The sequence below is a fragment of the Talpa europaea genome (genome assembly GCF_964194135.1).
Source record: "Talpa europaea genome assembly, chromosome: 2".
NCBI lineage: Eukaryota > Metazoa > Chordata > Mammalia > Eulipotyphla > Talpidae > Talpa > Talpa europaea.
The window spans coordinates 70,848,889-70,864,512 of NC_140068.1; the positions used below are offsets into that span (position 1 = coordinate 70,848,889).

At 35.0% G+C, this 15,624-nt stretch overlaps 1 protein-coding gene across 1 annotated transcript in view; it reads left to right on the forward strand.

Moving 5' to 3' along the window:
* LMBRD1 (LMBR1 domain containing 1) overlaps positions 1 to 15,624 on the forward strand; it is a gene marked incomplete at its 3' end in the record, with an annotated part of 82,331 nt that overhangs the window by 41,002 nt on the left and 25,705 nt on the right. The window contains exons 7-8 of the mRNA XM_084227960.1: positions 1,854 to 1,979; positions 8,569 to 8,721. Of these exons, the coding sequence (XP_084084086.1) occupies positions 1,854 to 1,979; positions 8,569 to 8,721 (279 nt within the window). The remainder of the gene's footprint in view (positions 1 to 1,853; positions 1,980 to 8,568; positions 8,722 to 15,624) is intronic.

Below are 15,624 nucleotides of genomic sequence, written 5' to 3' on the forward strand. Positions count from 1 at the left end.
AGTCATGAAGCATGGACAGAGATTGTATTCACTGGGGAGGAGACCAGGCCCAAGGAATGGAAACCGTATGCATTGTTCTTCTGCAATAAGAGAAAGAACAGGAGGTGTTACAGAGAAATGGGAATGATTTGTACATGGGGTATAACATAGGACTTGTTGAAACTCTTTGTGGACTTCGGTTCACATTTTAATGTTTTGAGGATGTAAAAATTAATGTTAAATACATAAAAATTTTTAAACCTGATTATCTTCTTTTTATATTACAAATGCAAATTTGACAAGAACTGAGTTAATTAAAGGAAAATCATTAGTCAAAATTACATTTTCTTCTACTATAAAGAGAACTTTCCCTACCTCTTTTTTTCAGATAGGGAATTTATGATAACAATAACGTACACTTTAGAAGTATTTAAAATGCAAGTTTTTAGGTATATCTTCTTCAGTAAATACAAGGATTTGCCTACTGGGTAATAATTTCAGGTCATAATCACCTAAACATAACATGCGATAGGACTAATTGATTTATATGTTTCCTTTTACTCATCTTCTCTATTCATATTCTCCCTAATTTTTTTTTAAAACTTCATTTATCAGAATTTATGCTTTGCTTTTGATTTGTGAATTAATCAGTTTATTTTATCATTATTTGTGGTACTCACAGAAGAATATTAAATTAATTTAAATTGACACGAAAGATATTTGAGGTCATCCTGGGATTTGATATCAAGATAACAGAAAACATGAAAGTAAACATACAGGATCACCCAGAATATATTTGAGTATGGAGTTAAGCCCAAGAAATAACATTTATCACTTCTTTCTATGGTCATTGTCCTGAACTCAATCCTGTGATCATACCTAACTTAAGGGAAACCTGACATAGTTTGGCTGTATACTCAGGAGGAAAATGAAAACAATTCACATAATAATATTTATCTGCTTTAGCACATGTTGCTGCAAGCAAGAAGTGGTAGTTGTGAATTTTGCTTCTAATGTTTTCAGGTAATGATGATTTTGAACAATGGTCACATGCAATTGCCATTGAGTGTTTTTAATGGTTATAATAAATGTCATCACTTGTGACTGGCTAATGCAGAATTGTGTAACATGAAATAGTATGTTTATTTTTAATGCTGATTAATTTACTTTTAGGAAAATATTTAAAAAAATACTTAGTAAGGGGCCTCTCTGGTGGCACAGGGAGCTAGCCCACATAGCACAGCAGACCTCTTCTGTCTCGCCCACTGCTCCCCTCAGCAGTGTATTTCAGTAGATCCAACTGTTCTGCTCTCCACTCTGTGATGAATCCTCTCATTCCCTGCACCTCTGGCCTAGACTCCAGTTCCTGTATAAATAAAATAAATCTTTCAAATAAAATAAAACATTTAGTAAAAAAAATTATTGAGAACTTGTATGAACTGTATAGATAATAGGTATGCTAATTAAATAATGTGTATTACAATACTTATGTTTTACTAAGGGTTTATTATATATACTTGGAGAAAATTGTTTTTTTCCCCATAGAAAATAATTTTGTAAATTGATTTTACTTATTCATGTATCTTCTTAACCACTGATTAGCCTGAAGTTGTCACTTATTACTTTGGTAAGATATTATATTTACATTAATTTTGCAACTTGCCCTTTGAGGAATTGCTATTTTCTATTCTGGGAATAGTTAGTATTGCAAATATAAAGAAGTATGAAACAGTATTATCATAATTTATTCATATGTACCACCCTTTCACAACTACTTACTCTTTTTGTAGTTACTTCAGAGGATAGTTTTACCTGAAAGTTGTATATAAGATGTTTAAAGTAGTATTACTAAAGCAAAGTTTTGTTTCTTTTAGGCATATGGCATGTCAGCATTACCTTTAAATCTAATAAAAGGCACTAGAAGTGCTGCTTATGAACGTTTAGAAAACACTGAAGACATTGAAGAAGTGGAGCAACATATTCAAGCAATCAAGTCAAAAGTGAGTTGGTGTTTTCTTTAATTTGGAAGCATAAAAGTGCTTTGTCTTTAAGCTACTTTCTTTTTTTTTTTTAATTAATTTATTTATATTTATACAAGCACTGGGTACAGTCAGAAGCATGGAAAGATGAGAGAATTCACCAGAGCCAGAGCGGGAAAAGTAAAGGCAGACTGACAATACACTGCTGAGGGTAGCAGCAGGCGGCAGGAGAGTTCTGTGCACCATGTGGGACCCTCACCCAGCGGCTAGGGATTGAACCAGCACTGCAGAGGCTGCAGGCAGCTTCGCAACCCAGCTCTCAACCGCTGCGCCACTGGGGAGGCCCTAAGCTATTTTCTAATGTGACTTACACATTGTTGGCAAACCTATTGTCTTGTGTGAAATGTAGGACACAGGTAGTTTGAGAAGTCCTATTGTGTTCTGACTACTAAAAACAAAAGTTCTGCTTATGTATGATCAAAAACTGGATAGTTCCCAGGTATGCTGATTCTATGTGTAATGTCGGATTTTACTTTACCGCTGATGTTCACATCTATGGACTTTGAATAAACTAAAGATTATATGTGGGCCTCCCCAGTGGCACAGCGGTTGAGTGCTGGGTTGCGAAGCTGCCTGCGGCCTCTGCAGTGCCAGTTCAATCCCCGGCTACTCCCGGGCCACCGGAGGAGGGTCCCATATGGCGCGCAGACCTCTCCTGCCGCCACTGCTCCCCTCAGCAGTGTACTTCGGTCCTTCTGCCTGCTCTGCTCCCCACTCTGGCTCTGGTGAATTCTCTCACCCTCCTGCGCTTCTGACTGTACCCAGTGCTTGTATAAATAAATAAATAAATAAATATTTTAAAAAAAATTATATAAAGAAAAGATTATATGTAACCCCTTACCAATTAAATGTACTTTTAAGAAATATGATAATAGTATTTATTATTTCATTACCTTCAAATAACAGATACATCTTATCTATAGAAAATGGAGAAAAATGTAAAGTTCTCTAAATTCTATTAAACTAGTGTAATTCTGATATGAAACCAGGAAATAATAACACACAAAAAGAAAGCAGTATAGTCTTCCTCATGAAAATATAGGCAAATATTTTAATATAAATAAAAGCATTAGCAATTGAAAGCCTCTGCTGTAAGAGAATATTTAATAATTATCAGATTAGGTTTATCACTGAAATGCAAAGATGATACTTTACAAGATATATTGAATAGCTCAATATATTGAGAATAAACGATGTGCTACTTTTGGAGAGTGGGGATTTGAGATATAATGGACATATAACATTTTCTTAATTTCAGGTGATAAACATCTCAATAGATGCCAAAGGGTATTTGGCAAAAATTAACTTGTAGTTAACGGGTTTTTCTAAAAAAAAAAAGTCATCAAATTAGAAGAAGAGAAGAAAATTCTTAACAGAGGAAGTCTATAAAGAACATCATACTTACTGGTGGAAGAATAGAAACCTTTGCAGTAAAGTCAGGTATAGGATAGTGAGATCAGGACCTCTCCGGTGGCGCAGCGGGTTGAGCACAGCGCTGTGAAGCTGTCTGCAGCTTCTGCAGTGCGAGTTCTATCCCGGCCGGCCAACGAGAATCCTACATGGCGTGGCAGACCTCCGGCAGACATCTCCTGTCTCGCCTGCAGCAGTGTATTTCAGTCGTCTGCTTATTCTGGTCCCTACTCTGTCTCTGGTGAATCCTCGCACCCTCCTGCACCTCTGGCCTGTACCCCAGCTCTTGTATAAAAATAAATAAATCTTTTTTTTTTTTTTTTGTGGGACCCTCGACAGCGGCCAGGGAATGAACTGGGCTGCAGCCCAGCGCTCAACCACTGCGCCCCCAGGGGAGGCCCATAAATAAATCTTTTTAAAAAAATATTTATAGGGCCTCCCCTAGTGGCGCAGGTGGTTGAGCGCCACGCTGTGAAGCAGTCTGCAGCCTCTGCAGCGTGGGTTCAGTCCCGGCCAGCCGGCTGGTGAGGGTCCCACATGGCGAGGGCAGACCTCTCCTGTCTCGCTCGCTGCTCCCCTCAGCAGTGTATTTCGTCAGTCTGCCTGTTCTGCTCCCTGCTCTGTCTCTGGTGAATCCTCTCACCCTCCCTCGCATCTGGCCTGTACCCCAGTTCTTGTATAAAATAAATAAATGTCTTTTAAAATAATTATTTATAAAAAATAAATTAAAAATTTTTAAAAAAGCATAGTGATATCAGTATCATTGTTGCTCTTTAGCATATTACTGGGTTTCCTAGTCAGATAAGAAAGAACTTAAGTGTGAATGTTGGAGGGGAATATGAAAAAAGGAAAATAACTTTTATTATTTACATATGTCTATCAAGAAAATCCAAAAGAATTGACAAACTAATAGTATGAGTTATAGTTCATCAAGGGGCCTGGATACAAACATAAAATATTAGCCAGTTGGATCACTGATGTCATAGACAATGATCTTGTTCACAATAGCTACATACTATAAAATTGTAAGAAATGTCAGAATCTTCCTGGCAGAAATTATATAATTTACTGAAATACTTAGTAGAACTCTGAAGTAAATGGAAAATTCCATCAGTTTCTAATTGGGAAGATTCAGTATTGTGGAGATGACAGTTTTGTTTAAATTTAGGTGGAAATTCAGTTAATATATACCAAAAAAATGAAATTTGCATAAGCTTCCTGTCATCTATCAAAATGGATCCTGAATTTGAGTGAAACATAACATTTGTTTGGAGTTGGTTGATGAAGTAGCCCAGTTTGTGTTCTATAAAATTTACAAGTTTTATAGAAAAAGAGACTTTCTGTAGGATACCTAGCTGTAGTGCCACCAAGGCAGAGCAGGTTCTCTATGGATCTGGGTAGATGGCTAAAGGAGGAGTCCTGGAGCCCTCAGTGGCTTTTTCAGGCTTTTAATGATCATTCTACACCATTTGTAGTGAGGAAACTAGGTGCAGGGCAGGCAGGGAGGCCTGGGCCAGGAGGCTGGCAGGCCTCTCAACCTCTGGAGAATCTTTACTCTCTTTGGCATTCTCTCTGGTCTCTTTGCTGGTCTCTCTTGCACCCTGCTGCTTGGTCCTCTTGCCTCCTGCTGTCATCTGCTGCTGCACACCTCTGTTCTCTGCTGCATGCTCCTCTGTTTCGCTGCGCTTATATATGCTTCATCTCTCAGCTCAGCTGTGCCCACTCATGCATGCCCACAACACACTGCAGGTGCCGCAGTCAGGCACATGTGTAAGACCACAGGTATCGATCTTCGATGTTCATAGTAGGAGGGAGAAAAAACCTGATAACTTCTTTTACCCTATACCAGCCCTCCTTATTCTCCCTGATATTGACTTGGTGACCAGAGTCTGCTTGTCAGCTAGGTGTAGGGTCATGCAGGGGGCCTCTCACCAGGGCAGAAAAAGTCCTGGTATGAGGAACATACTGGTTAAACCAGTATCTACTGAAAACAGCAGGTTGATATTAGAATAGAGATAATATGCTTCACTGGTAGGACTAATAGAGCCCCCAGGCATTAGCCCCTGGTCACTCCACCCTAGCTTACCTTCATCACCAGTACCATCCCCCATGCATTTATACTCCCTACATACTTGCCCCATCTTTGTATCTGATTCCAGTAGATCCAAGACTGCCTTTGCATGGGGGTGACACATTACTTCTGGTATAGCTTCTCATTGCTTCACATGGACTTTGAATAATTTCTCTCATCCCACACCACTCCCAACACCGCCATCCTTTCAAGGCGATAGCCTTCAATGCTAGAATCAGAATGGTTGGTCATGTTTGTAATCAGAGATGTAATAATTCGAACAACTCAGTATTATTAATTATTTATAAATCTTTAAAAATTTTACTTTTGTCAGGTGTTGATGAGAATTTGGTGGGTAGGTGTACTCTGGGAATTATATAATATATAATTTTTAAAGAAAATTGAATCTTGTGACATGTACCTATAACACAAATACATACCTTTTAATAATTAAAGCTTAATCCATTAATTTATATGTAGGAATGTGAATTATATACACACTTATACCCAAGTGAACAAGGATATATTACACATTGTTAATGCTTCCCATCCCCGGAAAAAATAAATGTTCAAAAATAAGGTATTTGTTAAATTAAGACATCATGATATCAGTGTGCTTTGCCGTTTTGAAAAGGAATGAAGTAAATTTACTGAGCTTGAGGGATATATCTTAGAAAGTCAGATTTTCTCAATTCAAAATCTAGCTTTACTAAATATATACTTGCTATCTGAATACCTTATTTTGATTATCTAATAAATGGGTTTTATATGGCTACCCACTTCAAAGTTATTCTGAAGATTTCAGGAGATTACATATAAAACAGCGGTTCAGCTTTAGGTATAAAAATATGCTCAGAAATGTTAGCTATTATGTATTGCATATAAGCACATGTAAGCACATGTGTAAATATATGAGACATATACAGAAGGAATATTGGTTTGCTTAACAGTTATAACCATAGAAAAGAGAAGTGTGTTTGGGGACACTGTAAAGGGAAGCTTTCACATTTTACTTTATTTTTTAAAAAAATTAACATGTATTTAACTACTTTATGAAATTTTCCCCCCAAAAGAGATAGTTTGTCAACAACCGCTTTTCTCTCTAGTGTTGAGTTTCTGTGACTAAAATTATTCTTGTTTGTTTAGTCAGTTGGCAAAGCAGAGTGGACATCCATTCCTTACTGCACTGAAGCACTCACCAGATAGACAGATAACTTGAGTTTGATTTTTGTGGACCCTTAAATGAGTCTACTATTTTTTTTCCCTGAAATAGTAAAAGCCAGCAGTGAAATAAAATTACCTCTTTGTTGTTACCCTTTTATTGTTAGAATGGCAGTTTTGAGAAGTGCTCAAGAATTATAAAGTGCTGAACCCTTCTCATAACACATACTTGAAATGTTATTGCCTAAATTTATCTTTTATAAGTGTTTGTTTGTTTATTCCTCTGCCCTTCAGAAATACCTCTCTGAAAGTTGCCTTTTTGGGAATACAAATTGATAACACCCAATGTACTTGACTTTCAGGAAAGGAAAGTAATTAACTACAACCTACTGTAAATGGTCTCCTGACCAATAGCATCAGCTTCTCCTGGGAATTTGGTAGAATTGCCACTGAAGACCAACTAAATCATATTCTTTTGGGGTAGGGTCTAGAAATCCATTTTTAACAAACCTCCCTGGTTGTTATGGATAATAAAATCCGAGGAGCATGTTAGACAAGATCTGGAAGAGGATGGTGACTCCTCTTAGAGGACTATGATAGTGCCAGTATGTAAAGGGATTAGTATAAGTGTTAACTCTTATTAAAGGGTATTTGAGTATTTTCTTCATTATAGCTATCATTTCAATTTGAGACTGCACAAGGTTAAGCAATATATTGTTTATCTGCTGAGGACATATTTAAACCTTAATGGGGATATTAACATTATAATATCTAATGTCTTTACAGTAAACTTTCAAAATATAGTTCCTACTAAATAATTTTCTTGTTACTTTCAGTAATAAATTAATAGCAGTTTACATTTCACCTTTTTATATTTAATGCTTGTCATCTTATTGGAGTTTATTATTGTACCCAATTGAAGACATTTAGGGGAAGGGGAGTTCTTGAGAAACTTAATGTGTGAGACATCATAAGAAAGGTGTAATACTTAGGGTTCAATAAGCAGCATATAAAAATAGAAGGGAAGGGGGGGAATAAAAAAAAGGGAATTTTTGCCAGTAACATTGGCCAAAGAAAACATGACTTATTTGCAAACATTCTTGGAGAATAAAAAAGTAGCAGTTCTTAGCAATTATAAAAACCTCTGTATAGCATACACTGGTATTATATCACTTTGCTAGTGTTTGAATTAGGTGATGAAAAATAAAAGTTCAAATATACTTTATCATAGTTGCTTGACCAAAGGGAAAGTTATAGGGTCAAATATATTAAGATAAGGGCTAGAAGGGGGATTTGGAGGTAAGGAAGAATAATTGGCAAAATGCATAAATTACTCCACAAAAAGATGTTTTTAAAAATATGTGGCTCTAGGGTCCTCCCTGGTAGTGTACGGGTTAAGTCTCAGCGCTATCACTCCGTGGCCTGAGTTCTGTCCAGGCCAGGGAGCTAACTCACATGGCATTGCAGACTTCTCCTGTCTCACCCGCTGCTCCCCTCAGCAGTGTATTTCAGTAGATCTGGCTGTTATGCTGCCTACTCTGTCTCTGATAAATCCTCTTCCCCGCACCTCTGACCTAAACCCCAGTTCTTGTATGCATAAATAAATAAATAAATCTTTAAAAAAGTGTGTATATCTTTCCACATACCTTTTACACATACTTGGAAAACAGAATAAGAGAACCTACAGTATTAATGGATACACATCCACATTTTGATGCTGACCTTAGGTCTGAGATGTGCATTGACACATAAAAGTTGTCATTTTTTTTTTTTTCAATTTGTAAATTTGACTGAAGAGTGGCCACCTAAAAGTTTTTGTTGTCTGTCTTAAATCTGATAGGTACTTATTTAAGACCTTCTTGGTTAAATTAAAAAAAAAAATCTTTTATTTTGTCTCATTATTTGCAGAGCAAAGATGGTCGACCTTTGCCAGCAAGGGATAAACGAGCCTTAAAACAATTTGAGGAAAGGTTACGAACACTTAGGAAAAGAGAGAGGCATTTAGAATTCATTGAGAACAGCTGTTGGACAAAATTTTGTGGCGCTCTGCGTCCTCTGAAGGTAAGTGGAGTTTTAAAAAATTACAATGTCATGGTTCTCCCAAGTATGTATTAGTACCTCTCAGAGATTAAGTTTTCCTTTTGAGCATGACAGCATATTTAAGAGCATCAATTTTGGAGTTAGAATATTCTGATTTTGAATCATAGCTCTGTCATTTCATACTTTGGGCAACAAATATAACCTTTTTGAGCTTTATTTATTCATGCAAGTTGGGAAATTTAAATAAAAACATAGATAAGTGAAATAGTATGCTGTAAGCATATTTTGCAACTTTGTGCTTTTGTACAAATAGGAGATCTGGGACCCATATTAGAACTCAGGAGCCCTCACTGAAAGTAATAGAATTTGTTCTTTTGTTAGATGTTTCTGGGAATATGAATAAAAGTACTATTTGATATGGAAAACCATTACTTTTTTTTTATCTTTTTTGGGAAATCATTGCTGCCAACCTTTTATTGGCCCTGTGTTACTTAAACAGTACCTAGATTAAATTATTGCCGTTATAATATGATGCTGAGACTAAAAAAGCAATTCATATTGTTGGCTACAGACTTCCATATTGTACCCATCCTGTATCTGCCAATTTAAATACCCGATCTTTGTATATAATAGTAATCAAATTGTAATTCAGAAAGTGCAGTGAATAGACCTGGGAAAGTTAGGCAAGATGAATCTTGAAAAGTGGGGGATTTGGCTTAATTTAAAATAAGTGTCATAGAGAGTCCTATCAAAGATCTGTCAAATTAGGCTCATCTTCATTTAATTAGATAGGAAATCAGGAAATACATTAAATATTCACACTCAAAACTCTTCTTTTGAAAGAGTTAAAAAATATACCATAATCATTTCTCCTAGGTATTAATTTTTGAACTTGTGTTGTAATAAAGTTTTTGTATAGCCCCAGTTCTTTTTTTCCAAGTGGTTTGTTTTTATAGCCCTAAATGTCTGATGAAAAAACCCTCCTCAAACTTCTCTTACTTCTTTTATAGCTTTTTATAACTTGACCTCTAATGTTAACTACCTTGTTTTCAACCTGTTCTGCCCCATTTCATTGAACATATGTTTGGAGAGATTCTTAAGTCAACTTCCTTAAGCATACGGGTTGATTTTGCCAATGACAGATACATTAGATATAGAACATCCTCATCACCTCAATTAACTATGTTATGTCTTTTTTTCTGCCTTCTTGCACTTAGATGCCACACAATCACTAGTGTCCTTCTGTCCTTATAGTTTAATTGTATGTATTCTGTAATTTCATAGGAATGTAGTCATAGAGTAATTACATAGATGGCTTCAAGTCAGCAAAATGTTTTTGAGACCCAACAGTAATGCAGTTATTTTCATGGGTTAATTCTGTTTTGTTGTAAGAAGTATTCCAGTGTGTATCTATATCACAATTCGTTTATCCAGTTACCTTTTAGTGGACATGTTTCCAGTTTGAGGCTCTTATACTGATGTGAACTGAAGCGATCTTAATACTGATGGGAGCATTTGTGTATAAATCTTTGAAGTTGTTTTCATTTCATTTATTTCTCCTGGGTAAATACCGAGAAGTAAACTTGCTAGATATGATGTTTACTATACATTCAACTTTATAAGAAACTATCAAAGTATCTTCCAAAGTGGTTGCACCATTTTGTATTCCCACGGCAATACGAGATTTCCAATTGATTGCTTCATGTCCTTGTCAGTTTTTATATTGTGTTTGTAATATTTTTTCTCATAGATATATAATTGTACCTCATCATAGTTTTTATTTACGTTTCCCTGGTGACTAATGGCATTGAACATCCGTCTGTTACTGGCCATTTGTATAGATTCTCTAAAATGTGTATTTATAATTTTTTAAATTAGGTTTTTGTTTCATAAGTGAATTGCAAGAAATTTTTAGTATGTTCTGGGTAAAGTACTTTGTCAAATATATGTACTGTGAATGTTGTCTTTTAGTTTATGGCTGGCTTTTGTTATTTTTTAACAAATTATCTTTCGAAAATGTTTCTTAATTTTCTACAGCAAATGTTTTCTTCTATAAGTTTTTATGGTTTAAGCTCTTAAATTTAGGTTTGTGGTCCATCTTAAGTTAATTTTGTAAGGTGATATGACTTAAGGATCAAGGTTTATTTTATTTTCCATATGGATGTTCAGTTGTTTAAGTATGATTTTTTTTTTTTTTTTTGTCAACACTGTCCTTTGCTCATTGAATTTCCTTGCACTTTGCCTAATCAATTGATTATATATGTGTGTGGGTCTCTTTCCAGATTTTCTCTTCTGTTCCATTGATCTATTTGTCTTTATGCTAATAATTACTGGAACTTTGTATTCAGTCATGAAATCAAGTAGTATAAGTTCTTCAGTTTTGTTTTCCTCTTACAAAGTTGTTTTGGCATTGAATTTCCATGCAAATTTTAAAATCAGTTCACAGTTCCATAAAATACCCACTGAAATTTCTATTGGTATTACTTTGAATCTACCGGTAAATTTAGGGGCAGTTAACATTGAATAGTTAATCTTTCAATCCACAAGTAAAGGGTTATTTTAAATTTCTGTCAGCTGTGTTTTATAGTATTCAGGATAGCAGTCTTACAGATATCTTGAATGATTTATCTGTAAGTATTTATTATTGCAAGTAATTTTTTTTAATTTCAGTTCTCAATTTTTTTCTTGCTAGTATGTAGAAATTTCTTCGGTACATTCACCTTGCCTTAAGCACCTGGATAAATTATTAGCTTTAAAGTAAATTACTAGCTTATTGTATAGATTTCTAAGGAATTTTTATGTTCACGGGCATTTTTAGTTTATTTCTAAGGAATTTATTTAGTTTGTTTATTTAGTTTAGTTTATTTTAGTTTATTGTTTAGTTTATTTCTAAAGAATTTTTATGTTAAAGAACAGTTTTACTTCTTCCTTTCAAATAGAAGATTTCTAATTGCTTTTTTCTTCCCTATTCATTAACTAAAACCTCCAGTATGATCAGTTTACCATTTATTTCCTTTGGTATATAAATATGTCATTCCTAAATAATGTTCTGATTTTTTACCTATCTTCCCATTGTCTGGTCCTAAGTTAGGGGAATAATATTAGTAATAGGCCTGCCAGAAGGAAAGCTTGTGGATACAAATTTATTATTAGGTAATTTACAATTTAGTAGGAATGAGAAGGCTAACCACTTTTTGTGCTCAAATGAAATGTGAAAATTTTTATTCATCAGGTTTTTCCAAGTAGTTATAATTTAGAAATAGGAAATCGCATGCTATTAATGCTTCTTAAACACTTGTATCACAGTTGTCCTAGTGTAAGAAACCAAGTCCGCTTATACTCTCTGCACTTCTCAAGTCTGTGCTAAAAGTGAATTTCTTTGAGGTGATATTCTGTCTCAAAATTTTGTGATAGTATTGCCTTTTACTTTATGCTATAATCCATGCTTTTTTTAATTATAAAGAAAAGTAAACAAAGTTTTACAAATATAAAAGTTTAAGATTCTACAGTTTTTTACAAGAAAATTCTACAATTTTTCTTCATAAAAGTAGGTCACCATGAAGATGACTATTGATTTTGTGATTTCACACGGCTCTGCATAGTCTAGGATATGCACACCTCATTTCAGAAGCGTGAGGGTTCAGATTGTTAACTTAATTCTTACATACACATATATATATATATGGTTTTTGAGTAATCCTATGGTTTTTAAGTAATCTTTACCAGCTATATAATGTTTTGTTACCTTACCTTTCTAAACCTCAATTTTCTAATCCTTTCAATGGAGTTACATACTTATTTTTTATGGGAATTAAATGATTTAATGAAGAACAGTACCTTTTGATATAAACATCTGCTATTGGTATAGATCTATATGTAGGAGTTTTCAACTTTTTAAATACCATTATGAAACTCAAGGGAGAATATCAGTTTTGTGTTGAAGACACTTATAAAAATAAGCATCTAATTAGAATAAGTTAATGACGTCTTCAAATAGCATTTATATAGAACAAAGGACAAAGTCCTAAACATACCATGTAATGTTCATTAAATACTTGATTAAACTCTCCCTTGATGGAAGGCGAGTTTGAGCTTGTGCAACCAATTGACCTGGGTAACCTCTGTCCATTAGGTTTTAGTTATAACTTGAAATTTTAGTATATATCCACCTCATATTGTGTATAACTCCTGTGTTTACATAAAAGTTACAAGTTTATGTCTGTAATTATATCAAATATTTTTTCAGACTTTTTTTTATTGTGAAAACACATAACTTAAAATTTGCCATTTTAACTATTTGAAAGGGCATATTCAGTGGTATTAGGCACAATCACAATGTTGTGTAATGATTGTGCAATCATCACCACTATCTATTTGAGACCTTTTTCATCATTCCAAACAGAAAATATTGCCCCTATTAAAAAATATCTCTCAGGGCCTCCCCGGTGGCACAGCGGGTTGAGTGCAGCAATGTGAAGCTGTGCGCAGCCTCTGCAATGTGGGTTTGATTCCTTGCCAGCCAGGGAGATTCCCACATGGCACGGCAGACCTCTCCTGTCTCTCCCGCTGCTCCTCTCAGCAGTGTATTTTGTTCCATCTGTCTGTTCTACTTCCCACTCTGTCTCTGGTGAATCCATTCTCACCCTCCCATGCCTCAGACCTGTACCCCAGTTTTTTTTTTTTTGGTGGGACCCTCGCCGGCGGCTAGGGAATGAACCGGCTCTGCAGAGGCTGCGGGCATTCTCACAGCCCAGTGCTCATCTGCTGCGCCACCAGGGGAGCCACCCCCCCCAGTTCTTGTATAAAAATTTAAAAAATAATAAAATAAATATCTCCCTATTCTCACATACTTAGAACTTATATAAACGGTATAGTTGGTATGCTAATCAAATAGCAAAAGGCACAGAATTTCAGTTATGAAAATGAGTAAGTTCCATGAATAGAAAACCCAGAAATAAACCCACAGATTTATGGTCAACTAATCTTTGACAAAGGAGCAAAGAATATGCACTGGAGCAAAGAAAGTTTGTTCAATAAATGGTGCTGGGAAAACTGGGTCGCTACATGCAAAAGAATGAAACTTGACTACTACCTTACACCATGCACAAAAACCAACTCAAAATGGATTAAAAAACTAGACATAAGACCTGAAAATATATAGAAAGAAATATAGGTGAAACACTATATGACATGCACCTCAAAGACATCTTTACAGACACATCACCCAAAGCAGTGATAGTGAAGGCAAAGATAAACATCTGGGACTACATCAAATTAAAGAGCTTCTGCACAGCAAAAGAGACAATAACCAAAAACAAAGAGAAACCCCACTGACTGGGAGAACATTTTTGCACCCAACACTAATGATAAAGGACTGATCACAAAAATCTACAAAGAACTGATGAGACTCAACAAAAACAAAGAAAATAATCCAGTCAAAAAATGGGCACAAGAGCTAAAAAGAAACTTCTCCAAAGAGGAAATACAAGTGGCCAATAGGAATATGAAAAAAATGCTCAACATCACTTGCAATCAGGGAAATGCAATCAAAACTACAATGAGATAACATCTCACACCAGTGAGAATGGCACATATTAAAAATCTAGCAACAACAAATGTTGGCGAGGATGTGGAGAAAAAGGAACTCTCCTGCACTGCTGGTGGGAGTGCAAACTGGTCCAACCACTATGGAAAGCTGTGTGGAGATTCCTCAACCTACTAAAGATAGAGCTTCCATATGATCCAGCAATTCCACTCCTAGTATTTACCCAACGGACACAGAAACATCAATTCCAAGAGCACCTGCACCCCTATGTTTATAGCAGCACTATTTACAATAGCTAAGCTTTGGAAACAACCCAAATGCCCAAAAATAATGACTGGATCAAGAAGATGTGGTGCATATATACCATGGAATATTACTCAGCATTCAAAAAAAGATAAACACATGCAATTTGCAGCAACATGGATGGAGCTGGAAGGGATCATGCTCAGCGAAATAAGCCAGAAAGAAAAAGAAAAATACTGGATGGTCTCACTCATAGCAGGAATCTAGAAAACTTAAATAAGGGACCAGGAAAAAGAATAACTATAAGAAAGAAAGAATCAAAATCAAGAAAGAACTATGAACCAGAGACACACTATGGGGGGTGGGGGGTGGGGAAAGGAGGGCTTGGGGTCAAAATAAGGGGGTTGCAATTGTATGGGGAATATAAAAATAAAATAAAAAAAAATAATAATAAAAAAGTGGGGAAAAAAAAAAAAGAAAATGAGTAAGGTCCAGAAAGCTAAGGTACAACAATTTGACAATAGCTTATGTATATAAAGCATATTTACTTTATATATGTATACCTGTGTATATTTGAAACCTGTTTTGAGTCTGTATCTTAAGTGTTCTAGCACATACACACACACACAGAAAGAAAAAACTGTGTGAGGTGATGGATATGTTAATTATCTTGGTTGTAATGATTATGTCACAGTTTATATGTGCATCAAAGTATCAAGTTGTACACCTTGAACATAGAGTTTTTATTTTTTTATTTTATGCTTAATTTTTGTCAATTATACCTTAGTAAAACTGGAAAAATAAAAACTAAAATAAGGGGCTAATTTAAAGACCCTTAATTCAAACACTCCCCCTCCAAAAAAAATTAATAACAAGCATTAAAGAAAGATAGGAATGCAACTAAGAGAAAGAAAACAAGATGTAGTAAAAAGGATCAAAAGTGTTGAAATGGAAGAAAAAGAAAAATTACTTATGTGTAATTGATATCCATATAATATTTACAGCCTTGATTTCCCCCAAATCACTGAGAAATAAATAAATGTGACTATTAATTCTTATAGTTAATGAATTTAAATGAATAAAAATAGTATTTATGAAACATCCTCCTTAACATCTACACTATATTTTGTTAAGTC